Source organism: Chlamydotis macqueenii, chromosome 3 (assembly GCF_036417535.1).
Source record: "Chlamydotis macqueenii isolate bChlMac1 chromosome 3, bChlMac1.mat, whole genome shotgun sequence".
In the NCBI taxonomy this organism is placed as follows: domain Eukaryota; kingdom Metazoa; phylum Chordata; class Aves; order Otidiformes; family Otididae; genus Chlamydotis; species Chlamydotis macqueenii.
The window spans coordinates 60465924-60493256 of record NC_141558.1 but is presented as its reverse complement, the minus strand read 5'-3'; the positions used below and the strand labels follow the sequence as shown (position 1 = coordinate 60493256).

Below are 27333 nucleotides of genomic sequence, written 5' to 3'. Positions count from 1 at the left end.
ACTACTAAGTACTTAAAACATTGTATCACAGATGGGAACAGGCATCAGTAACTATCAGTAATATCTTATGTTTAACCTATGGGAATGAGGACATGCAAGACTAAAAAAATAAAAAAAAAAAAAATCACTGCAGTACAGCAACCACCACTGAAAATACAGATTCAGATTAAATAATTCAATATATTTTACATGCCAATTATAAGCTCATTTTTCCTTTTTATGTTTACAAATTGTAAAATGAACTTAAAAAAAAAAAAACACAAAAAATGCCCCCCAAAAAAAAAAAAAAGACTTTGTTGCACTTTAGTTTTCCCAAATAAAACAGTGAGGATAGAAGAAAAATACTGTCTATAATGTGTTGACAATTACTGAGGTACCCCACAAAAAAAAAATCCAAAGAGTCATTTACAAGTGATACACTTATAAGTCTTATTTCAGTCAAACAAACGTGACTGTATTAAACTGAAGATTAGTCAGGCAACCAAAACATGTCTATCCTAGAAAATTTTAATCAACAATTTAGACAAGAATTCAGACAAAAGGATTTCATTAGTCAGAACTATTACGTAGTCTACCCTATACCCCAGACAAACTAAAACATTAAGATGTATTTGTAAGTTGTGTGTTTGTAGTCTGGTTCTTATTTATACGGTATATTTCATACCATCTTTTGAAAGTCTTAGTAGGGGCAGTTGGGAACAAGAAATGCATGATCTTCAGACCAATACTAAAGTCCTTCAGCAGAACAGAGTAGGGAAACTTCATGTACTACCTTTGCCCATATTACAAGTATTTCTTGCACCACAGATTCTGATCTCTGCAACTTTGGCAAATACCTTCTCTGCCTCCACACTGATTCCCTCCAATGCAGAGGTCTAAAAATCTCCACTGCAAAGTTTCCTGAAATAAAATATGAACTTTGAAGCAAAGACTGCTCTATATTACTTATTGAAAACAAACAAAAAAATAAATAAAAAAAAAAAAACACCACACCAAAAACCCCCCAGACAGACACCAAACCAAGTTTAAAACAATTCCTTAGAAAGAAACTTTACACAACTGTGTCTGGTTTGGCATTTACTAGTAAACAAACTGTTAAGTACATGTTTTGATTGTCTGCAAATCCAGCTACTGACCCCCTTGTACACGTAAAATTACACTTGGCAAAATAGACCATTGCCACAACTAGAGAGATTGGCCATTTCACTTCTCATATACTCTACACATGCTGAAACTCATAGTTAGTGACCTGCTTGGTGCTCAGGAAAGCAAAGCATGATAGACCATGTTAGAACTGCACTCTTTGGAACAACTCCAGTAAAATCCTCAGACAAACTGACCTTAGCTCAGTTTCGAGATTTTTCCATGATTTTTTCCTGTCGGTGGGCAAGATTACACTTGCTGCTTCAACAAGAGTGCTACCATGAGCAAGCAAGCCTGGGAGGCTCAAGTTTTGTCCCTGACAGTGATTCATGCGGCCTGTGTCCAAAGAGTATGTCCAAGGGTGTTTCACAGCTCTTGGATAAATATGTATGCCACAGTCACATCCTGACTCCAAACTGAAGGAAATGCAGTGGTAATTATCCCCTTCATAAACTGGCTTCTATGGAAACAAAGCAGGCAACATAAGCTTGCTGTGGTCTAGCAGGTTCACCAGTCTGGATGATCAAGAACTGCAGAACTGCAGGACCACACTGCCAAGTTGACCTGCCTCACCACAGGCATGTTAAACCACAATTGAAGGAAAAAAAATAGAATTAAAAAGGAAAAAAAAAAGAGAAGAAAGTTCCCCTGAAAAGCTGAACATATTACACAGAAAGCTTCCTCTCCCACACATATACACTACTGCCTATATACAGCAATAAAGCACAGGAAGTAAAGCTTTATTTTCAACTAAATGTATGTAAAGCCTCAACAGGAGGCATAATAGCAATCTTCAGATATACAGGAGATCTGTAAAGAGGAAAGGAATCAGGCGCTCTTCCACCTCAATGAAGACAGAACAAATAGTAATAGGCTTAAAGTACAGCAAAAGACACTAAGACATCAGGAAAACCATCTAGCTAAGCACTAGGATAAACTGCTTAAATAGGTTAGAATTCTCAAGAGTAATATTGCACTCTTAGAAAACTGGGAAAGACTAGATCACTCTTGAAATCTTATAGCCCATTAACTTTATAATCCTATTAAGTAACATAGAATCTAGTCTTGGAAAGACTTAGGTGTGTACCTAATTTTAAGCATTTGATCAGTCTCACTGAAATCAGCAAGATTTCTGATTTTAAGCACCTCATTGTCATTTGTCTACTCTGCACCACAAGAGCAAACACAAACTAAAACCAAAACAGAATAAAACCACCAACTTGAACCCACAAAACATGTTGTATTAATACGCACAGTATCAGAATGCATATCCTGAGGCCTCAAAATGAACACTGAGCTAAAGTCACCTGCACTCCTGCCTACCTCACCATAGGAAAAAGTGGATTGTTTACAGAGCTGTTAAGTTTTGGGAGAGGCTTGTGTGCTAGTACAGTGTGCAGTCAACATTGTTTGATTCAACTTTGACCACGCATCACCCTTTCCTGGGCTGGGTTTTATTGCAATATTTCTGGTTTTGCCAGGATTAAAACAATTTTAATAGAGTAACTACGTATTCCTTTAATTTGCTGAACAGAAATAAAACAAAAAACCCTAAAAACAAGTTAACAGAGTTGCCCTTCAGCACTTACACCATCAACTTTGACTGTGGATTTGTACAAGGTTCTTGCTTGTTTATCCACCCCTTGGAGTTAGGGAAATCAGCATCCTAGAGTCAGTTCCCAGCACACAGTCCTGAATGGCCCCTGACCTCAGAACAGGAGTTAATGACAAAAGCTTCCAGAACCACCTGGATATCACCCTCCTATGTGGGGGCTTATCAGGGACTCAGACTCCAAGCTGGACAGAAGCTCCAGTTCCTGTCTTGCTGAAGCTTCTGAAGTGTCAGTGTTTGTTACTGCTCTGAATCAGAATGAAAAGTAGTTATTTCATATAAAAACATTTCAGAAGGAAGTGTATTTTGTTTGACAGTATTATAACTCCAATGAATAAATATAGCACAATTTAAATAGCTTAACATAATTTAAAAGAAAGTAATGACATAAGAACAAAATAAAATGCCCACTACAATTTCAAAATCATCAAAATGAAAAGTTTTGATTTTTTTTTTTTTGACACTTCTCAGACAAGAACATATCTGAATTCAATTTGTCCCCGCAACATATTTACAAACTATTTTCCAGTGGAACATTTCTCAATCAAGAATGGTTAAGTTGCTTCTATTAATAACTTATACATGTAATCATAGTTTGGAGCCAACTTTTGCTTTAAAGTTAATTTGAAAATACAACAGCTAAAAACATTACAAGAAATGCAGGCTTTTTTCCTGGCTGGGAGCTTTGCTGTATCATTTGAGCCAGAGTGCTGATGCCACAAACTATGTAAGTCATTCCTCACACAACATATACATCACTTGCAGGAGGGGGTCCAACATGAAGCTGAGGCAGAGAATACAAGGCATTTTATATCTTTTAAAGAAAGTAGCTCAGACAGCTTGCAAATAATGCTGTCCCACTCCTGGTGAAACAGTCATTCACCCACATTTTGCAGCCTTGAGGCTGAAAGAGACAAGGAAGTGGAAAGGACTTTAGGGAAGGGAGACAGTCTTAGGAGCCCGAGATTGCTGAGTGGGTCCCAAAGTATTTGGGACAGTGGGTATTGGAGTACATGTAGGACAATAATGAGGCTCACACAAGGCAGAGCTGCCAAGAGCATACATATGTGTGAGAGACAGCGGAGTTCAGGAACAGGCATATCTTGCAACTCAAGCAAGTGCTGGGATACACAAGTGCTGCTGGGATAGAGCAACCTGATCTGTTAGTAAGCACTATCAAATGCTGGCTGAACAGGTGTCCTTCTCTGTCCAGCAGCTGCTCTTACTGTGGATAAGAAAGGCAAGCAGGTTCCAGGAAGGCATAGAAAGGAAAATAATCTCAAAAAATTAAATGTAAGCAAAGAGCAGAGCTATACAAATATACAATGTCCTCACCCTTTTGGACACTGAGGTTCAGTAATGTCCTCACACTCTTCTTCAACCCAGCTTGCCTCTCCTTAAAACAAATGAGTGCAATTTAAGACAGTACATGCTTATTGAAAAATCCAAGTTGTGGCTTTTTTTTTTTTTTTTTTTTCCCAGTTTACTGGATCCTTCTAAAGTTATTTTACGTCCTTGCTCCTTTCATACAAATATGGGTACATATATGAGAGACTGCAGGAACTGGTTGAGGATACTTACCTTTACAAACAGCTTGATAATTGACACAGCAATCTTTATTTTCCACACAATCATCTGAACAGGAACAATGATATTCTGGTCGCCTCTTCTCTCCACATCTGAATTTATTGCACGTCCATATGTGGGCTAAAAAAACAGAGAGAAGGACAGTACAATGATTAATACTAGTTTAAGTGCAGAATTAATAAACTGAGTGTTAAGTTCTGTCTCATATGTACACACTGAAAAACAGTCCTGAGGGATCTCATGCATGCATAATATTGCAAGCCTCAGCACTCTGACAAATAGAAACGCCCATGGCTAAATAATCCAAGAGCATAGCTATCTGAATACAGTTATGCAGTATATGGTTATAAATAACACAGATCAGAAAGAATCATCTTTACAGATCTCCTTAAATATGCTAGTTCATGCAAGTTTAATCTGGTAAATGCACACTGTAACAAACCTCCCAAACTCCCCAGAAAAACCACAAACTTGAGCGTGAATTTGGAACACACAGAAAACACCAAGCAGCAGTAACTTATTCTGACTTGCATTAAAGTCGCAATGGATTTTACTAGTCACCATCAAGCACTCCAGCTTCTTTCTGCACCTTTTCGGCATAGGTATCACTCTGCCACTATTCGAGACTATATACATAAACTCATAGGAAGATTAATTTTAAAAAACACCACCAAGCAACTAATTCTCATTCTTAGTGCTAAGACAGACTCTCCAGGCTGCTTTTAAAGAATTCTTTAAACTGAGGGAGAGTGGTATAATGAAACAAAGTGAAGATTACAACTCATGCAACTATTCTATAAGCAAGAAGCTTTATGCAATTTAGATGACCTTTCAATAGCAGTCAGTTGAAGTAGGGAACTGAGCTTAGTTTAATAATTTTAAAAGTCAACATTGGAATTTTTAATTTCAACGTGAGACTACATTGATAAATTTTACAAATACACAGAGAGAAGCAAGAAGAAAAACAGTTAACTGAAAAGAACGCTGCATATGAAGAATTAAGGCAAAACTAAATTAGAGAAAATAGTCACGTTCTGTCCTTAGTGTTACTACCCACACTAACATCTTTCCCTGTATAATTTCTCTGTGGTACTTCTCACGCCTTTGCCCATCTGACCTTGGTTTTCTGGCAAATAATGAGAACAGCTTCTTACTTCATAATCATTCTTCACCAGCACAATCTATTTTGTCATCCTTCCTTGTCCCAAAGGCCAGCACATGACCCTTGCTTCACACTCAAGCTGGGGAGCAACAAGGCAGAGGGCCCGAGCTGCTGGGTAGGGAGAGATAGCAGCTTTCATACAGCTGCCGTGTCCTTCCCCCTTTTTTCACACAGGCAATGACATAAAGGTACTATATGCAGAATGCACTCCTATTCTTGGCTTGCCTGAGAATGTGGGAGTTTGTCTCTGATACCAGGGACAATGCAAGTCACTGTTCTCTCACCCTCAGACAGAGAACAAAAGGCTGGCAGAGACCTCGATTCGCAGTTTTTCCTCCTCTTTCCAAGTGCGAGGGCAGCAGCACAGTCCCTCACAGCCTTTCTCCCCACAGGAGCTATAGGAAAGCCAGCCGACTGGCTATGTCAGCTCCTATGTAATCCAGCTGGGTGAAATACAAGCTTACTTTGTGTACAACAGCAGCTGCACCAGAGCCCTGGTCGTCCACAGGAGTACCATCATCACCACTGCAACTCTACCCACGGCTGCAATGGAGGGAGCACAAAGAGGGGGAGACCACTGACAGCAGAACCATCCTGCTGTTCAGCATCCCATCTCTTCCACTTGCAGCCCATCTGAAGGAAATCGGGTGTTACAGCCACCTGACCACGACAGTACTCACACATGCATATCCCGTGTCACAGAATATGAGAGGCTGCCCCCACAACTTTTTTATTTCCATCCTTACCTGGTTGTATACATGTTTCCTGGTAATCTAAGCAGCAGTTTCCAAGCTTGATGCAATCTCTATCACAACGGCAGCTTCCAAAGGTCCTTTCAAAACAACGGCCTTTGCAGGTTTTCACTGCAATATTGGATAGTGTTAGATGTCAGTGTCTGAGCCCAAATCAGTCAACATACAAGAGAAATTAATAAGGTTAGCGTGTGCAATGACACAGCTACCTCATTCCACAATTTACAGGGTAACTGCAAAAAGAGTGACAGCCAAAGGAAAACCAAGGTCTTGATCCAACTACTCTTATTGAACAAAAATCCTTTTTTCATTATATTGGACAACGGGTTCTGTTCCATTTTATCAGGAGCATGGTATTTTAATTATTGGCAGAAACAAGTTAAACAAAAGTCTACAATTCTAGTTGTGACTGTCCCTGTCTTTCTGTATCACCAGAAGATACAAGTACAGTCATTCAGAATATGGAAGGTCTCTATCAGAGGAAATCTGAACGTAGGTTTTCAATAAGGGTGCCCTGAACTCTTAATGAAATGCTTCTGCAGAGAACACTGATCTTCATTTTCACATAAGATAATGTTTCACTTTCTCCAAATAATTAAACATTAATTATAATCTAGACTGCATTGGCTATGCTTGCAACTCTCCCATGCTCATGCCCTGTTTGAATGACTGTCTTCTTACAATTCTGAGGAACTGAAAAAGCCCCAGTTCCACATCCCACTGTACCATGGTTAATGTACTATTTCAAGACACAGGAAAGGCTGTTCCAAAGTAGACACAGGAGACATGAACTCGAGTATATTGTTCTCTGGCTTAATTTTTCTTCAGTTTTAATGCTAAAAAAAAAAACCACGCACCAACCCTACACACAAAAGACATAGCATTCTTCCACTAGACTGAGGTTGTCTAAAAATAAATAAATAAATCCTTCACCATTTAGCTCCTCTTTTCAAGAATCTTGAGGTGTATGATATTAGGAAAATGAGATAGTAATGAGTCAATACCGCAAAGCTGTAATAAAATGAGAAAAAACCTAAAGCAATTCCAGCAGGAAATTAACAATCTGAAATTTAGTTAAAAAACATTCTAGGACTGTTTGTTAAACAGATCAACTTTTAAATTATTCTAGATAGTTGATCCCAAAGTGAAGCTTGATTTCTTTAAATATCTTTCATTAACCTTCTACCTGAAGCAACTTCACCATTGGAAAACCACATATTTTTCAGGGCAGAAAACAGCCAGAGGAATTCCACAAGGCATGTTTTCAGACTATAATTCTAACCAGTTAAAAAAAAAAAAAAAAACACAACCAAAAACAACAACAACAAAAAAACCCAAAACCAAAAAACACAAAAAACCCAATTAACTGGAAAAGATGAAAAACAAACGTTCCAGGACAACATGAAACAAACTATTGAGTTTGGTCTTTTGGGGTTTTGTTTGTTTGTTTCTTTGGGGTTGTTTTTTGGGTTTTTTGTTTGTTTGTTTGTTTTTTGTTTTTATAATGAACCGAGAAAAGCCAGCCATGTGACATCACCACAGTGACAGCTGGGATACACAGAAGCTGCCAGACCAGACACTGAGTGCCAGGATCAGTTTACCTCTCAAGTAAGTACACACAAGTACTGAACACACCTGAGCTTTATTTCCTGGTATTTTCCTTCCCCTCTAACTGAAACTTCCTCAAGCAATGCATCCAACCCTCTTCCTGCAGCAAGAAAGGGTGGCATTCTGATAATATCAGAATTAATTTTCAAAAAGGAAAAAGAAAAGAAACAAAAATGAATTGCTTAGAAATGTTACTAAAAAACGGCATATTAGTTACCATCTTTTGAACAGCTAGGCTTCAGTCCAAATATACATCCTAGGATTGTTGTTAACACGCAGACACACAGTACCTGTGGGACAGGAAGGAAAAGAAAGCAATCTTAAGTGACCACTGAATTATTTTGAAAGCCCGTATTTTCTCTATAATGCTATCCAATTGTACTGAAATTGATAAACGTGCAGACTAGGAAGCTGACTTCACTGCTTTCACAAGCAGTTTTACTCACACAAGTAATTATGTTGCTTGTAATTAATTACTGGCGCATGAACATTAATATTCTCAAGACTGGGCGTGTGTATTTGATTTCTTATCAAGTTATTTAATGTAGACATGATGTATTTCTTTCTCATGAACAAAAAATTAAGATGATTTATGGTTACACATATATCAAATTTATAGAAAACTTTTTGCTCCACTTCTTCCTTCCTCCTACATTGTTTTAAGAAGGTGAAGCAACGTTTTGCCATTGACCACAGACTACAAACAGAAAGCATGGCCCTTAAGTGATACCTATAATTTTCTTGGGCAGGAAAACCTTTTCCCACTTCCTAGTGTCCAGTTCATACTAGATGTTGGTCCATAGCATGGTAAGCAACTGTGGGATGTCACATTAGACTGACCACAGTGTCTTACACTAACCGGAAACTATGCCTGTGTTTATTTCGGATTCTGAATGCATTGAAGTTATCAAATAAGCACCACATTACCCTTGCCCAGCATTTTGGTGCAAGATCTAATGCCTACCCAAATACAGTGAAAGATTCCTTTTAACTTCATTAAGTACTGTATTTGGTCCATAAACTCTTCAGGAAAAATATATGTATTATCAGTTCATATCTAGTAATTAAAGGGTCCAGGAAAGCCAACAATGCACTTATGAAGGCTATTGTATTCAAGTGTAGAATGTAATAAGGTAGTTTGCCAGAGGTCCTGAAAGAGAAGGCACTGTAATAATGCAGACTTTCCTACTCAGAATTATCCTACTCAGAATTAAAGAACATATACGCCACCTTTCTGGTCATTGTTTTCTAAGGAAAAGTCGATTTCAAGCAATACTTCAATAACTTTATGTACACAACTACATAAAGTGTCTCCCTTTTTTCTTCCTCCATCAGCAAAAGCTGCTGAGTCAGTCTTTTCAGTATGACACCTGAATCATGTTGTGATGTGGCAAAAAAAAAAAAAAAAAATCACCCCATTTTAAAATGCATCTAATTATTTCTCAAGCTTACGTTTTAAAAGACTGTGAGCACTGGAATAAATAAAAACTATTTGTTTTAAAAAAAAAATACACAGTTCACTCTACAATTTTGTTCACTAAGCAGTTAATAAAGACAGTAAGAAAGCAATTTCTGGAATGTGTAGCACTTAAATTCAGATATTATTCTGGATTTGTGTCATGGTTTAACCCCAGCTGGCATCCAAACAACAGCCACTCACTCATCCTCTTCCTCTCCAGGCAAATGGGGGAAAGACTCAGAAAGAAAAGGAAAACTGGTGCATTGAGATAACGACAGTTTACTAGGACAGCAAAGGAAGAAATAATAGTATATATTAGTAATGATAATAATAATAATAATAATAAAATATGCGGGTAATAAAATATATAAAGTGAACGATGCACAATTTCTCACTGCCCAACCACCAATGCAGGCCGTCCCAAGCAGCACAGAACAGAGAGTGATCCTGGAATGATCCCAAGCAGTAAGAGAGCTGCCCACTGGCCAGCCCTCACTTACATACGAGCATGATGTCTCTGGTACGGACTACTTCCTTTGGCCAGTTTGGTTTTCAACTGTAGCAGCCTTAGCCCTGCCAGCTTCCTGCACATTAATGAAACCTGGGAAGCTGGAAAAGAGTCCTTGATCTCTTAACAGCAACTAATAACATCAGTGTATTATCAACATTCTTCATATTCCAAATCCCATACTAAATCCAAGACACAGTAGCTACTGGGAAGAAAATTAGCTCCATCCCAGTTGAAACCAGGGCATCTTATGAAGTACAATTTATCATAAACCATATTAATCAATATAAAAAATAGTACATATACAGCATTCATGAAAAAAGTAATTATAGACTGGACTTGATTAAACTTTGGCCTAGGATTCTGAACAAGGCAAGTCTGGAATCTTAGATTACTCAACACAACATCTTGCAGAAAAGTAAGTACTTTTTGAGTTGAAATTTATCTTTGAATTGACAGGGAAAGAACAAAAATAATAAAAGGAGGAAAAAAAGTCTAGCATTATCAATGCACCAAGATACACTATAACTGATAGAAAAGTGCAAGTTTCTACTAACCCAGCTGTCAAGAACGAACATAATCGCAGCTCTATACTTGCCTTTTTTTTTAAAAAAAAAAAAAAACAAAACAGTATATTAATGTGCAGTACCAATGACATTTTCTGTTAAGTCAGTATCAACAGTATTATCTTCAATGTAAGTTGTTCTGTTCCTTTAAAATCTTCAATATAAAATATATCACCTAGATAAGAGCACATGCACAGCTAGGTAGGTAGGAGATCAGACGCAAGATGTCAAAGCCAGCAAAATCAGTGGAGAGATCAAAATCTGTTATTGTTCTTTTAATTTATATATTACTTGGAAACAACAAATTGGTTTGTTTTTAAAAAGCCAATGTGACAACATTTTATTTCAGGGTGATGATATATTGCCCTGCTCCCACCAGGCCCTGCTACTAAGGCCAAAGAGCAGAATGTCCTCTGACATGTCACCACAAACACACTTTAAAACAAACACAAACCACACCTACTTTAAGAGCTTTATTCCCATATCTTCAAATAGCTACATGATCTACGGGACTTAGGCCACCTAAGGCATCCTTGTAATGAAAACACATCGCAGTGCCACTAAACAGACTATTAGTATTCCCTTATGGAGCTTCAGTGGAGGTAATGCACATTTCAAAAACAGGAATTCAATTGTGACACCAGATTAATGTAAAAATAAGCCAAAGTGCGTGAGTACTTACCCAACTAAAATGGGTAAATACTCACTGAAGTTATCACAAATAATTCCTGAGATTTTGGCACCAAATATTACAAAATCACTATTTTGTATTGTAGTCTAGATTGTCAGTTTTATACTTCTATTAATATAATTAATTCCAACAAGCAAAAACATGAAAGGATTGTGTTCATTGAGGCATATGAACATTCTTCTGGGTAGGAAATACTACAAAATGGTAATGCTACTTGATGCAATAGTGAAACCTTTGTTTCCTGCAAGCAACACTCCAGAAACCTCATAGCATCACAAACCACAACACACTACAGGTGTTCTCTGTGTCTCTACTACAAATTGGTTCTGCTTTTAAATTTATTTGAAATTTGTGTTTTCTTTCACATTTCCCTTCAAGAGAAAACATGGTCCAGGTTTTTACCTGGTACACTATGTCCATCTACAATAAATGAAGATCTAGGAACTTCTATTCATTTATTACATTCAAGCTTTTTCTTTCTTAACATCAGTCCCATTAGCTTAAATTTCGGTTTTAAAAATATTTTACTGCAAAATACTAAAGCTTCCCCCTCTGCTCTCCCTCCCCCCTTTTTTTTTTTCTTTCTTTCTTTCTTCCTTCCTTCCTTCAACACTTAATAAAGAAGCATCACAAAAATGGTGAGCTTAGAGGTAAAGCATTTGGTGATGTTCTGGGACAACCAGCTCTAATATAGCTGACTACACCGTGTAATTGCAGCTTAGTGTTTAAGGCTTTGAACTAAAGCTTTATCTTGAGCTTGAATGACTTCAGTCATGTGGATATTATCCATGCAAGTGGCACAAGTGTTCAGCTGGAACAATGTGGAACAATCAGCTGGAACAACTAATACTGGCCAACAGCAGCAGTAGTAGTCCTCACGAGGCATAGCAAGAGGTGTTACACTAGCAGTTCACCTTTTGTCAATGGAAAGCTCTGCAGATGACGAGGAATATTCAAGCTAGTTTTAAAGATTGTCCAGGTACAGAAAGTCATCTCACTGCTGCAGCCCAAATATGGACTAATTTACTTTGCTTCTTGCTATATGGGACCTCATTGCAGCAGATTGGTTATTAATATTACCTGAAGTATTTTGCACACAGGTGCATCCTTTTGGGATGCTGCAGTCTACTGTGTGAAGATTACATACTTTTTAAAATCTATGTAAAGACAAGTAACTGCACATGTAGTTTAAGGTTTACTACCAAGAATCTTATTAGAGCCCTGCAGCATCCTACTGCAAGCACCAGACTTAAATCTCTAGCTACTACCACACTGTCAATCTGATGCCTGCCTTCAAGTTTTAGTCCTTCTTTTTAAATAAAAGGAAAAATTCTTACCTGTTCTCTCTCTCCTCCATATCCCCCAAAAAAGAGAAAGCAAGAATTGAGAAAAAGGTCCAGTTAAGAAAGAATATGGAATCCAACATTTAGTAGGAAGGCAAATAAAATTAAAGAACCTGGCCTTGTTGTATACAAGTAGCACATGAACTTTTCATGGTCTATGACTTGAGAGATTGCTAACACAAAATGTTAGATTTTGTTTTAATATAATATCAGAGAACAGCTTTAAACCAACACAGTAACAACTGCAGAGAAGAAAGCGTCCTTGTTTGTTTTAAAAATATTTTTTAGAAAGTTTGTTTTGGAATCAAAAAACGTTGTCATCTAGGGGTGAATCTCTGTCCCATCACTGCTTCCTTTACGTGGGAGGAAGCAATAAAAGCTTTGCTTTGTAAACATTTAGTGGTTGAGAATAGGTGGTTGAATGTCTGGAAGACTGCAATCCCGAAAACATTTCAAAAGCCTCTTATTTCGAGTTGGGCAGATGGAAATATGATAATACGGTTACAGAGCAGGATTGTTTCCATCACTCATCTCTAGAGCTGCAGCTAAAAAGAATTTCTCAGCAGTGATTTTGGGGACCTGGTGGAAGGGCCACAGAGACAGCAAATGCACAGGCTGCAGACACTGGATCCCAAAGAGATAGGTCAATTGTACAGGTCTCAGTGACATACAGAGAATCTCTCACCAGCCTTAGCTACCGCCACCTTTCCTTTGCTATCGTATTTTACTCTTCCTTTATACAGTCAATGTTACTGTTACCTTTCTCTTCACTCTTCCCTAGCTCTGCATCTCTGCTACTTTCCCTCTACTCTTCCGTTGTGCATTTTCTTCAGCAAAGAATGCATTGGTATTTCTTTTAAGGAATAATGACTCTGAATTGAGTTTCTTTCTTCGTTAACCTTACTCACTCTTTGCCCACCATGTATTCAGTTGCTTTCCATCTTCCTTTCTTCACCTCTGGCATTCCACGGCCAACAAAATTGTCACTCCAATATTTAAGGCATATCCACTAACTAACAGCTATATAATTAGCAAAGTAGCAATGCAAAGTAGTAGTTTTCCATTCTAATCTCCACGATTGACTCTCACATTTGTGTCATGTCTGTCCATGAATGGAGAAAAATCTATAATACTGACATTACAAACCCAGTCTAAAGACCCATGGAATTTTTCAAAACCACTGGGATCTGTTAAGGGTATACTATGTTTTCACTGTTTTGTGCACCTACAATAGATGACTAACAACCTGGACCTTAACACTGAAATACGTTTGAGAAAGAATTTCATCTGCAAAAGTGTAAAGAACACAGTAGTAAATGATGAATTTCAAGTAAGAACAGGTCACTTTCTGTCTTTAAAAGGGCACTATTAAAAATGTAGAAAGCATACTGCACAGAGAAAAAAAACCCTTATCTACACTTGCCAGGGACAGTGGAACACTTACTCATCTTGCAAAAGTTATTTTTAAACAGGAATAACCCTCCAACAACTCAGTTTTATTCAAAAGCAGGAGATACTTAATAAAGTTTACTAAAATGAAAGGAGGTAGATATTTCACTCACGCCAGCACAGCTGCATAGCTAAATAAATCACCTAAGGAAAAAAAAGTTATCAGCACTGAAAACAAGTGCACCACCTCTTTCTCACACCATTCACCTCTTTCTGCACCATTCACCTCTTCTTTCCACATCTGTAAATACTTTTATGCCTTCAAGTACTTGCTTCTGTTGATCCACATTCCACACCCAGACCCCACGAGTAGGAGAGCCACTGAGGCTCTCCAGGTTCTGGTTGTCCTGAAACACTGAAGGTGACTGAATTATCCTGAAGTCAGAGAATGGAAAAGTTGCAGTTTACACACAGAACATTTTCAGAGCTAAAGAGAAAATTTGCTCTAAAAATATATAGGGATTATTGTTCCTCTTCTCAAACCAGCACACAGAAGGTCTACTCTCGCTGTTTCTATTCAACTTCTCAAGATTGTTATTTTGTACTATTGCAACCCAAGGTTATTCAAAGGACAAGAATGTTTTAAAGGTAGCTCAAGCCACTTTAAGATTTTATAAAATGCCTTCACTGAGCTTACCAGAGAGTGATAACAGTTCATTCAGCAGGGAATTATCAGCAGAAGACATTATCCTACTATAGCCCTCTAAATACTTTCCAAAATTATTCAGGCATCTGGTTTTTAACAAGAAAGAGATAAAACAGAATAGAGTTAGCATCTGTCAGCTAGAATCTAAAATATTTTTCTTATTTGTCCCTTATCCAACTGTATAGGTACACATTCTCTAAAAAGGCATTAACACATGAGCCGTTACCAAAGCACACACATTTCACCCCTGGCTGTTTTGTTTTTCAATACATTTTCACACCATGGCAGAATTTAGAGAGAAAGTAAAGTGCAACTATACGCTAGCCAAGAAGAGGAAATAAAATGTCTGGTTAAATTCCCAGAAAAAGAGATAGCAGCTGACTCTGCTATTTAACCAGCAGGTAGGTTTTTATAAAAACTTAAGGATAAATAGGACTGAAAACTGATCTTGATTTATAAGAAAAAAAGTAAATATTGTACTTTCAGACACAATTATTTTATTTAGCACAGCAGACTATGAACACAAAACAAAGACCACCACATGCCATTTGCTTTAGTGGCAGCCACATGTGAATGCACAGTTATACAGAAAGAGAAGAAATAGTCAGTATTATGCCAACTCAAAACTGTTGTCCAAACGAGCTGCACTTGACTAATGAATAAAAGCCAAACTGGAGAAGAAAACATGGCCTTGAGCCAATTTCATGCTTTTCCTATTCCAAAAATCCCTTTTCAAGAATAAAGCTGTTCCAATTTACAGTACTGTCATGAGAGTTGTAACAACAGTGTAAAAAAGGGGCTGCCTCTTCTGGGTACTGACAATACTACCAAATATACCAAGTAAATCCACATTCACCTCCATTTTTCTGTGGCAGATGCTGTTGCTACTGCCACCACACCACCAACATCAGGTCGAGCAGAAAGACAAAGTGACCTTAAAGAGCAAGTGAAGAAATCTGGTAAGAAGGTAAGGAGTGTCAAAAATTGCAGATCAAAGGGGTACGGGAAGAAGACAGGACAAATAAGGTTTCAAATCTATTCCCTGTAGGTCTCTACTAAGCACACTGGTATTGACCACAGGCACACCTTTACTCCTGACTCCTTTGGCCATTTTCCCAAAACAAAGGCCAGGGTTAACAAAGAGGCCATTATGTACCTCTACACCCTTTGAATATAGCCCCCCCAAAAAAAGAAAAGGCAGATTTTCAAGTTTTGATGCTTCACAACCTGGAAACATTGTATTTCAGCCAGAAGAGGACTAAAGAAATGGCCCACATGACCATGCCAGAGATAAAAAGCACAACAGAAGATAAATGGCTGGGTTTGATTATTGACTTTTGTGTAAGCAGCTATAACAATGTTATACTTTTTGTTATTCTATGAACAATAAACAAACAAGAAACCTTTAACACAAACTTACGCCCAAATATTACCACATATTAAAAGGCTTTTATATAGGTTGATTTGCCTATGTGGCATTACACAATAGAAGGACAAAGTACACATTACCTATGTTTCTCCAGTAACATAAATACTTCCTCTTTTCTCAATAATTCCCTTTTCTCCTTAGCTAATTTACTTACTGTCGAACAGTTAAACAATAGCCTATTTGCCAAAAGTCCTTACTTATACTTTCCTTTGCCCTCCACCACATTCCATTTACAAGAAAATCCACTGATGTCTTGTAAGTACCCTTAAAGGAAACTTTATACAGTTGACCTGTGCAATACCTGTGCAGAAAAGGAAAGTATTTTTATGCTTTTCAGTGCAAAAAGTGTATTTTTTTCATTGTTTTAATATATTTCCTCTTCAATTTTCAAAATACCATTCCATTATTGATCATTGTAAAATAGCTTCTCTGAAAATTGGATATAGTACCATTTCATTCAAACAGGATACTACTGCAATATAGCATATTGCCAAGTTCTGTCAGACCGAACATTCTTTAAGACAAATATCTATCCACTGCCCATAGCATATGGTCACAGTGATGTTTGCCAATATATTAATTTCTAATACCAGCTCCAAGATAAGAAACTTTTCAAACCTTTAATGTTTTCATTTTGTGTTTTCCTTCAATTTGTTCTACCCCTCCTTTCAGCTGAAAGCAACAGGAACGTAGCTTCCACGGCAAGCCAAATCAGAACAATTCACTCCTTGTATAATTCTACTGATGTTAGTGAAAGAATGCCAAGGAAAAATTTTCGAGAGCAGGAGTTGGAAGAAAGCCTTGCTTAATCTTTATGTTTTTGCCCTTGCCGGAAATCTAACAGTTTTAGCACAATAACTAAGTTCTTCTGAATTCAAGTTAATAATTATCTCTACAGAAAGTCTATCAATTTAAACTATTAATGTGTTCCTTATTATTTTAGTATCTGAGAGCCTTGCAGAACTACATGGAGGTGGTGTTCAGACCAAGAGCATGCTTCCCCACTCCCCGGAGTTTGGCTGCCTGTCCTTGGGGCCAGTCCTCTCGTACTGTTTCAGCTGTTGAGAGCACTGTTTGGAAAACCTCAACTAGCCTTCAGGACAGCTCATCAACAAAAAGCTGGAAGATGCCTATGCCTCTGCTGAGTCTCCCCTACCTTGTTTTGGCAGCTGCATATAGCCACCTCTTGCCTCTGTCCCTTGTCTGAGCTGTGTTATAGCCACACTGCAGTTAAGTCCACCCTGGTCAAGTACACTGTTGATCCAGACCCTCACTCAGACTCATGGACTTGACTTCCTTCCTTGGATTCAGACTTGCCTCATCACAGGATACTCCTCTGGCAGTTTAGACTACTGTCTGAATCTGGTTAGCATCTCTAAACCTTCTTTGCTCAGGTATGGCAAGACTGTCCCTTGTCAGTGAGGCCACTGTCCATGTCTGCCTTGCTGTCACACCTGGACACAGGTTTATCATCTCTTTCATTATGACCTGCCCTCATCTGGTCCCTGACAGGTACACAAAGACTATTACTGCAAATTTAAAGAAAGGTAATGAAAATGCTAATGTATGGATCGAGTCTGAGCAGAACACTCGAGCAGGAAGTCTGAGTACACATGACACTAATCACAGCCCCAATCACTCATTTGTTTTGCCTGAATGGACCAAATGGTTGATCCTAGCACACTACAGCCTAATCCATCAGCAGACAGTCTACACTCAGTTTCCTAGACACAATGCAAATGATTTCAGGCAGGCAACCAGCCAGCAGTGTTGCCAGAAGCACACAAGTCACACAGTGAAGCGTACTTCAGCCTGTGACAAGTCTTGCAGTCCAGGAAGCCAGAAGCATTCTCACACTGCACCCTGAGGGGCGACCAAAATCCCCTAGACGGCTGAAATCCTCCAGCTCAGAGACATAAAAGAGTATCTTGCAGCCTGTCCTAAACTCCACACTGTTTTGACTATGCTGAAAGCAATACCTAAACTACCTAGCTTTAAGTAAGCTGAAGTATGCTTAGCAAAGTCGCAATCATACCTTTGACTGTGGCACAGCCACACTCAAAGTCAACCTAGCTTGGCAATAAAATTTAAAATGAGTTCTGAGTACAATTATAAACAAAAGCAGTCCCTCCTCTCCCTTGAAGATTTTTATATCAGTAGAATTTGGGTGGGGTTTTTTTTGTTTGGTTTTGGGGGATTTTTTTTTTTAGAAGTATAGACAAAGCCCCAGTTCTTGCAAGCATTTCTTAGGATAATATTTTTTCCTTCATAACAGCTTCTGTCATCTAGGATAAGATATGCTGACTACCTCCGTGAAGTAAAGTGCAAGTAAAGCAAGAACACAAATTGACCCTGGAAACCCTTCAGAGTTATAATTGCTAAATGTGGTGGTTTAGCCCAGATCACCACACAGTTTCTCACTCACCCTCCCCCTACCCAGCAGGACAGGGGAAAGAAATTGGGAAGAAAGGAAAACTCGTGGGTTGAGATGAAAACAGTTTACTAAAAATACTAAAAACTACAAAGATAACAGAATTTAAGGATATTAATATATACAAAATACACAAAATGAACAATGTACGGTTTCTCACCACCTGATGTCCGAATGACCGACGCAGCCCGTCCTGAGCAGCGATCATGGAAATGACACCCAGCAGCAAGCGAAGTGGGGAGAGCAAGCTAGCAAGGTAGAGGGAATGATGCCAGCAAGCAGGAGAGAAGAAAAGGATGCCAAGGGTACCCGAATGGGTGCCAGAAAGGAATGGAATGCATGCCTCCTCCCATGGGCAACCCCCACTTATATCCTGAGCATAACGTTTATGGCATGAAATACTCTCTTTGGCCAGTTTGGGTCAATTATTCTGTCTGTCTTTCGCCCAGCTTCCCGCATCTGCACATTAACGAGACTTGGAAAGCCAGACAGTGTCCTTGGTCTCATTAACAACAACTCGTATCATCAGAATGTTTTTATCAACACTCTTCACACACGAAATCCAAAACACAGCAGCCACTAGAGGAAAATTAACTCCATCCCTGCTGAAACCAGGACACTAAGTATTTCTTAGCTTTTTACTGTGTGAGAACAAGATTATGATTTTTGTCTTCAATACTCCATATGAAGGTACCCACTTGAAGAGTAAGGAAATCGTGGGTTTACAGCTCCCTGTGTATAATGAGAATTATTTGCAAAGTCTTCCTTGAAAAATAAGTTTACTGAAGAGAAACATTAGAAGCCATAGTAATCTTAAATTTCACCAAATCTCCAACTTTATTTTGGTGGATTAAATTGGATAGCAGTGTATTTATAGTTACAATTTTATTGTAATTAGATGCATTTAAGCAATATCAACAGCAAATGCAATTTTAAAAACCCTTTTGTCAAACACCAGTTTTTACTGTGTCTTCAGAATTCAAAAGAAGCTGCTACTGGAGCTGGAGAGCTGGAATATTGATGGAAGACAGGCAAGATGCTTACTGTAAAACACTTGTTTCCAAACACTGGAATAGAATTTCCTATAAAAACTGAAGCATTGGAGATTGGCCAAGAACTGCTTTAATATTTCTGAACCAAAAGTGCTTCAAAGTCTATTTAAACTATAGCCATCCTGTCACTGTTACTTTTTACCCCATATTTCACTAAATGATGTTTGCTGCTAAAAAAAAAAAAAAAAAAACAACCAAAAAAAAAACGTTAGATTGCCTAACAGTCAGCCATTTTAATATTGCTGTTAAGCTGTGTGGAGTTTCTCAGAACACACAAGTTCCATCTAAACTCAATACAGCATGCTCATAGAAGCAAGTAATTTCAGCAAGGACTACTATTTTTTAACTGAAAAAGGAAAAAAGGCAAGGCACATAAAACAAAACAGTACAAAAAAAGGCTGAAATTGAATGATTTGCTTAGGAACAAAAAAAACATTAAAGACTGAACATGATGCCCAGGTCTCCCAAACTCAGGCACAATGTACAATGTCCTTGAATCCAGTTCTTAAGAACTGACTGATACTCAAAAATACCCACACCAAAGTTGGCTAAAGTCAATGACCACGTTCCAAATCACAAGGTCTGGCCACAAACACTTTCCTGTCATAGTATTTCCTCTCTTCACATGAGTTAGTTACCTTAATTCCTGAGCCTGTATGTTGAGCACAAAGGGAAAAAATCCATGAGTTCAGAACCAGCTTTCTATGCAGCCCTTCCCCTGGGAATTAAGATTACACTGCAGCAACACAGCAGCAACAGCAGAAGACAGGAGTTCATCCAGTGATCATATCCCTCTTAGGAGCCCAAACCTGAGAGCAGAACAAGCTTTTGAAGGGTCTCAGCCAATGCCCTACTTCTCAGCAAGTCAATTTCATTTCCCACATGCTCTCTCACTAACTGCTCCCCATCTTTCCTTCCTCAACAGCAGATGTTGAAGAGAAAGCAAGATTAACTTAAGAAATATATTAAAGAAAATAATTAAATTGGTATTTTGCATCTTTTCTAGAGAAAGATTATAGAAATGCATTATTCCAAAAGAAGTACTAACCTATAAAAAGGTTTGGGCATCCTCAAACATATTTAGGAGGAAAACCCATCAGCACTAAAACAACCAAATAAGCATGCAATCTTCCAGACACCTACATAAGAAAAGGTTGTTTCCACACCATTTCTGTGGTGTTTATGATTCAGATATACACACTAAATTTAATACAGACACCAATGGACAACTGGAAACAGATTTATAGAATCATAAGGATAGAAGGGACTTCAAGAGGTTTTCAGTCCAACTTCCCACCCAAAGTTGGGTCAAAACTGAATTCAGACCTGACTGCTTATGGGTTTGTGCTGTTTATGCCGTTGAGTCTTGAAAACTTCCAAGAGTAGAGACAATACAACCTCTCTCTGCAATCTGTTCCAACACTTAGTTATCCTCATAGCAATTCCTCCTCCCTCTGCTATATCCAGTAAGAACCTCTCTTGTTTCAATGTATTGCCATCGTCTCATTCTCCCACTGCGCACACCAGTACAGTACACCTGGTTCTATTTTCTTGATGATGTCCTTAGAAGCATGGGAAGGTACTGTTAGGTGTTCCACACCCAAGCCATCTCTTCCCCATGCTGAACAAGCCCAGGTCCCTCAGCCTTTCCTCACAGGACAAAAGCTCCAGCCCCAGATCACCCTGGAGCACTTTGCTGAACTTACTTCAGTTGAATCGATCTTTCCCATACTGGAGGGCCCCAGTCTGGACACAGTGTTCCAAGAGGATCTAACAAATGCCAAGCATAGGGAAAGAAAAAACTTATATTGGGTTACTAGTCCCTGGACACAGTGCAGCACACTTAATTTCCACTGCTAGATAAAAAGACAGAGATCAGGGCAGAGGCTCCCAAGGATGCCATCTTTATCGTGGTATCCTTCACTAGCTTCAATCTGCAGATGATTACAAGGCCTTGTCTCACCCACTGCCTTAGTCTGATCCTCAGGCTGATAAAGAGCTCACTAACCATCCAAAAGAAAGACTAACCAAACCTAGAGGAGTGCAACCACATATCCTGGATTGCTTCTCACTGCATCTGCAACCAGCCGTAAAACACAGAACAACTCTGTGGGAGTACGCACCAAGAGTTACACTGTCTTAATTTGTTAAATAAAACTGTTTGAATTCACAGAGTATTATAAAAGTTCTAGCTACCCTCTCAGTGAATTGCAGAAGGCAACTGAATAAAAGAAAACTTCAGAAGACTGTTCAGCGTTTGGCACTTGCATAAAACAGTAGTCTTAAAAAAAGACTGGACTGCCTTCTTGAAAAAAGTACAAGGAAAAGTAATCCCAGACTTACCAAATATTTTTAAGTGTATTCCTCACAGCATTTTTTAAAAACCTCACAATTTATCTTTAAGCACTCAGAAACACTTGAGTTACTCCCTAGAGGAGACTAACACATTTTCAACATCCCAGTCTGGACCTTACCTAGAATCTTTTGATAATTTTTTTTCTAATCAGGAATTCTCAAGTTGCAAAAACTCCTTAAGAAATTTTTAACAAAAGTATCAGTATAAATGAGTTTTCCAGTTCTGACAAATAAAGCCTGAAACTATCAAAAGAAACATTGTCTATTTTGTTACTTTTTTCTTCAATGTTTCATCCATTATAAACGCATGGAAATTTTTATTTTAATGGAATGAGCGAATCAGACCAAAAATGCAATGCCTAAGAGCCACTGGCAGAAAGGAAGATAAAACCTCAAACCTAAGCAAGAATTACACTACTCTTGTACGGCAACATGCTGCTCAGTCACCCAACGGCAGCGGGTGAGCCTAGAGACACTGCAAATAGGCAGACAGCTCATTGGGCTCAGAAAATTGGCAAGACGTTAAATGAAAAGGTATGCACAGAAACGACATAAATTGATAAAAGGATCACTATCTCTCATGATTACTGAAAGCTGGATGTTTTCACTCCATTGCCTTAGGGAAGCCCCATGGGTTAGTAAACCCCTGTGGGCCTGTCCCACCACCTGGGGAATCCTCCCTGTGCAGCAGCAACAGAACAGCAACCTGCATGGTATGAAAAACCTACAGCTGAACTTAAAATTATGCCTGTTAGAACCAGAGGTGACTTTATATCACTTCCTTACTTACCTACATCCTTCCTCAACCAATGTATATTTGTTTAACAACTAAGTACTGCCATGTAATGCAGAGGCTTCTGGAGCAACGAATAAAACCCATGGGTAGAGTCTGCAATGGTAGAACCTTTTGTACATGGGAACTCAGCAGTTCCTCTCTAACTGGGTAAGGTTGGCTCGCGGATGGAAGCTGGGAACATCAAGGTTGTATTCACAAACTGTACAGACATCTACAGGGGGCAGGCACATGGATAGGAAGTGGGGAATCCAAGGAAGTCTATGCTTTCCAGAAAAAAAAAAAAAAAAAAAAAAAAGAAAAAAGTAATTCAAATACTCTTTAATCACCAGAAATGCACTCATTAGTTTTTACAAGAAATTCAACATAAACTTACCAGAAACCAGATTTTTTTTTTTTAAATCTACCTAAATAAAGGAAACAACAGTGCATACAACTAGGGTAAATGCAGGCAAATGGAGTTTGCCTAGGTCTAGTCACTTCTACAGTTTCACATTGCCCAACTGAAATCACCAAGCAGATAAGTCTACTCACTTCTTTCTTAGATCAGGATGATAGCATCAATGCATTTATACTGCACTGGCTTGTGACAAAGAACAATCTTGCATTTCCAAGTCCAGTCTTCCACTTTCTAACACGTTCAGGTTAAATATATTCTTGTTTTACTCAATCCAATATTACCTACAGTACTTAATTTGGAATATTCAGAGAGAACTTGGAAAAACTTTATCTCAGTGTCTGCAATAGCCGAAAACAATACTACATGGTGGTTTATATTTAGAAGTTTAAAATTATTTCTGTATAGATGACGTATAAGTCACTGACATTTTAGTCAGCACAGGATGAATGTTTTGCCAATTCTCAAGGAACAGCTATACTTTGGAAAATAAGGACTTAATTCAGAAGAGTAGTACCTGCAAACATTTTAACTGGTGCTCAACTCCAGTCTTTACATGGCTATGTATCTCTAATCATTTTGATGTATTAGAGCCTAAAAAGCTCAGAGCAACAACATTAAGTTTTGAAGAGCATATGATTATTTTCCAATATTACTACCTATTTCTAAGCCTGAAAAAAAGCTGAGCTGTTTTCACCATCCAACTGCAATGGCTTTTATGGGACAACCCAACCTCCCCAGAAGACGACAAAGTAATGAAACAAGCTATAAATGCTACCTTTATTTCAGAGGACTCTTCATCAGAATAGTTGCCAAAAAAAAAAAAACCTTCTACATTAAAACTACCATAGACCCTTACATGAACTTTGATATTTTTCTTACAATGTTCCAACAAACTTGGAAATCGAACTTACCACCTATTACGTCAGAAATACAACCAATTTGTAGTCACTTTGATATGGTGGACAGTTCCCTTGAAAGAGTAACCAGATTACAAAGCTACAGGTAAACCTGGAAAGGCATCTTGATCCTTATGCTTTAACGTGTCAAAAGAGAACTACTTAAGGATACATATACATATAACGCCTGCTGCACTTTCACTGAAGCTGCCTTCCAAGAATGCCACAGCTGTTTCCCCTTGATAATGACTTCAGCCTCATAATGATCACTCCAGGCAATCTGGGAAGTCTTATTTTCACATCTCTTCAGGGAGGATAATTATAATACAGTAGCATGGCTAAAACTGGAACGTGACCTACCGGCTAACAATGGCTTTGGCCACTACGGCCTCCAAACCAGGGCTGAAAGCAGCGCTTAGAGACAAACTTTCAATCCACAGTACTTCAAACTCAGTGAAAAGCAAGTTTTTATACTTCCTCCATCCTTTCAGCTCTTGAACACCGTTTAGCTTTTCCAGCCGTATTTTCCTGGTTTAACCTGTTTTTATCTTCCCTACACCAAACAGCTAAAACCATATGACAGAAGATGGGACAATCATTAAAACTACAAAAGAATAGAAACGATTCAAGCCTGAGCGCTGTCAAAAGAGAAAAAAAAAAGACAAATTCACACCCCTCCCCCAATTGAGGCAGGTTGCTGCCCACGGGCAACAATGCAGGCGCAAGCGTCCCGCTGCTGCCCCAAGCCGGCTCCCCAGGCGGGAACGAGGGGTCCCGAGCAGCCGCTGGTGCCGAGGGCGGTTTCCCCCTCCGGACCGGCGGAACAGACCCCCCCACCTCCCCCAGGAGACTCCGAATGCCCCGCCACGGGCTCCTCTCCCGCCCCTGAGGGGAAGGGGCGAGGCTTGCCCGTCCCCAGCCCCGCGGGGTGCAACACCTGCCCGCCGCCGCACCGCTTCCTCACCCGCCCGGCGGCGAGGCGGGCCCCGGGGAAGGCCCCTCGCCCGCCCACCGCGGCGCCGCGACCCCTTACCAGGGAGAGCACTTTGTAGGTGTTGGGGTCCTTGCTCTTGCCGCCCGGAGCTTTCTCCGGCTCCTCGGCCACCTCCATGGCCGGCAGCATGGGCACGGCAGCAGCCTGCAGCCCACCGTCAGCCGCCCCTATCCCACCGAGGTGGTCCTCATGGTCCTTTCCTGCTGCCACTTGCCGCCCGTTACCCTGCATGTTCCTCGCCGCTCTGCCCTCCGTCCGCCGCGACCACGATTATTAATAGCGTGGCGGCCCGGGCCGGCCCCGCCCCGCCGGGGAGCGCGGCCGCCGGCAGCCTGCGACACCCACGCTGGCCGTGGCGCGGAGCGGGCTGTCCCCTCCCTCCCTGCCCGCCCCGCTCGGCCGCCCCTCGCTTTCCGCCCCCTCTCTGCAGGTGAGGGCGGGCGGGGGCCGCCCCTCCCTGCGGGCACGAGCCTGGAGCGGCGGCTGTGACATCAGGCCGCTCCAAAATAGCGGCCGGGGGAGGGCTCCGGGCCGTGTTTACGAGGGAGCGCGGAGAAAGTTTCCGCTGCCCGACCCTCGCCGCGGGAAGTGGGCGGGGGCGGCGGCGCGGCCTTCCCCGAAGGCGCCCGGCGACCCCTGCACAGGTGTGCGCGGCGCCGGGGGTGCCTGTCTGGGTCCCCGTTCCCGTCCCGGTGCCGCCGGAGGCACGCAGCCAGACAACGGGTGCGGGTTTACAACCCGAGCTCTGCTCGCCGGCGCTTTATTGCCGGCTGCGGGTCTCCTCCGCAGGCTGGAGGGGGCCGTCTCCCCACCTGCGGGGCGCCAGGCCAGCCAGGTGCCTGCACATCTGGAGTGGGAGCTCAGCAGCCGGCTTCAGTGCCCTCCCCGGGGACCTGTTGGAGCGAGTCCAGAGGAGGCCACAAAGATGACCAAAGGGCTGGAGCACCTCTCCTGTGAGGACAGGCTGAGAGAATTGGGGCTCTTCAGCCTGGAGAAGAGGAGGCCCCGGGGAGACCTCGTAGCGGTCTTACAGTACCTAAAGGGGGCCTACAAGAAAGATGGGGAGAAACTCTTTTAGCAGGGTCTGTTGCGATAGGACAAGGGGTAATGGCTTTAAACTAAAAGAGGGTAGGTTTAGATTAGGCATAAGGAAGAAATTATTCACTGAGGGTGGTAAGGCACTGGAACAGGTTGCCCAGAGACACTGTTGATGCCCCAGCCCTGAAGTGTTAAAGGCCAGGTTGGATGGGGCTTTGAGCAACCTGGTCTAGTGGAAGGTGTCCCTTCCCATGGCAGGAGCATAGGAAGTAGATGATCTTTAAAGTCGCTTCCAACCCAAACCATTCTATGCTTCTATGTTTCTATGCTTTCTTCTTCCAACCCAAACTGTTCTATGCTTCTATGTTTCTATGATTTCTTCTTGTTTGACTTTGGGTTAACTGCCTCCAGGCCAGGCCGTGCTCAGTGTGCTGCGACGTTAGGATGGAATTCATATCTGGGTGCCCTTCTGGGTCTTGTGTTTGGACAAGCACCATGTTGCTCCACAGTATCGCCTCCCGCTGATTCTCGCTAAATTCAGTCCTACTGCTTGGCGAGGGAGAGGTGTGCTGTTAGCATTTTTACCGACCCTGTCTGCCCATGGGGGAAGCCAGTTTGGTTCCTGTGGGTAGGTACAACTGGTGCTGCAGGGCCTATCAGCGTGTCGTGTGCCTGTGGGTGCCAAGGAATGCATTACTCTTTATTTCTCTAAGAGAAGTCAGTGTTCAGTAGCATCAAAACTCGCAAAGTATGCTTAAGCTTAAAATTGCTGAAAGTATCTCATTTTCCATTATTTCTTAAGTTATTATGTATAGTTCTGTATATTGACATTAGACTTAGTCTTTCAGTTCTAATGTGATGATGATTTTGATTTCCTAGGGCTTGAGGAGTCTATGGTAGATTTATTTTAACTGTCAATGTTCTCAGAAAAGAGTGGCACTTACATACGCTTGTTGTCATCTAAAGAGGCTCCATAGGTGCAGTCTTCAGAATTTCTACAGTGGTATTTCACTTGAAGAAAAGAAAAAAGCAACAGAAACTGAGAATTAAGCTCTTCAGTCTACAGTAAGGGTCTCCTTTATTCCATTAATGCAGCATTTCAAACAACTGTCCAACTGAGCAGCCAACTGCTGCAGCATCCATACGTTCAAGGATTTTGACATTTGAACTATTAAAAACTGTAAATTGAACACTGATTGTCTGATAATTTTAAAACACTCATGAAAACGGACATAGCCAAATTGGGACTTTTTTTTCAGTTAATGTGGTTTTAATAACTAGTACAACAAAAGACAGTAACAGCCTCACTTTTTTTTTTTCCTAGAAATGAAAAGATACTGCAATCATATGGTTCTAAGTTAAAATCTTCATTTTGTTTCTGTTGCCAGTCATACTGGTGGGAAAGAAAATGCCTTGCCC

At 40.2% G+C, this 27333-nt stretch overlaps 1 protein-coding gene across 1 annotated transcript in view; it reads right to left on the bottom strand.

Annotated features, from left to right (window-relative positions):
• Nucleotides 1–25107, bottom strand: part of ENPP1 (ectonucleotide pyrophosphatase/phosphodiesterase 1) — a 54677-nt gene extending 29570 nt beyond the window's left edge. Inside the window, exons 1-5 of the mRNA XM_086744839.1 lie at nt 24916–25107; nt 8082–8154; nt 6251–6367; nt 4337–4462; nt 4091–4151 (exon numbers count right to left, since the gene is read on the bottom strand). Of these exons, the coding sequence (XP_086600965.1) occupies nt 4091–4151; nt 4337–4462; nt 6251–6367; nt 8082–8154; nt 24916–25107 (569 nt within the window). The remainder of the gene's footprint in view (nt 1–4090; nt 4152–4336; nt 4463–6250; nt 6368–8081; nt 8155–24915) is intronic.
• Nucleotides 25108–27333: the final 2226 nt, after the last annotated feature.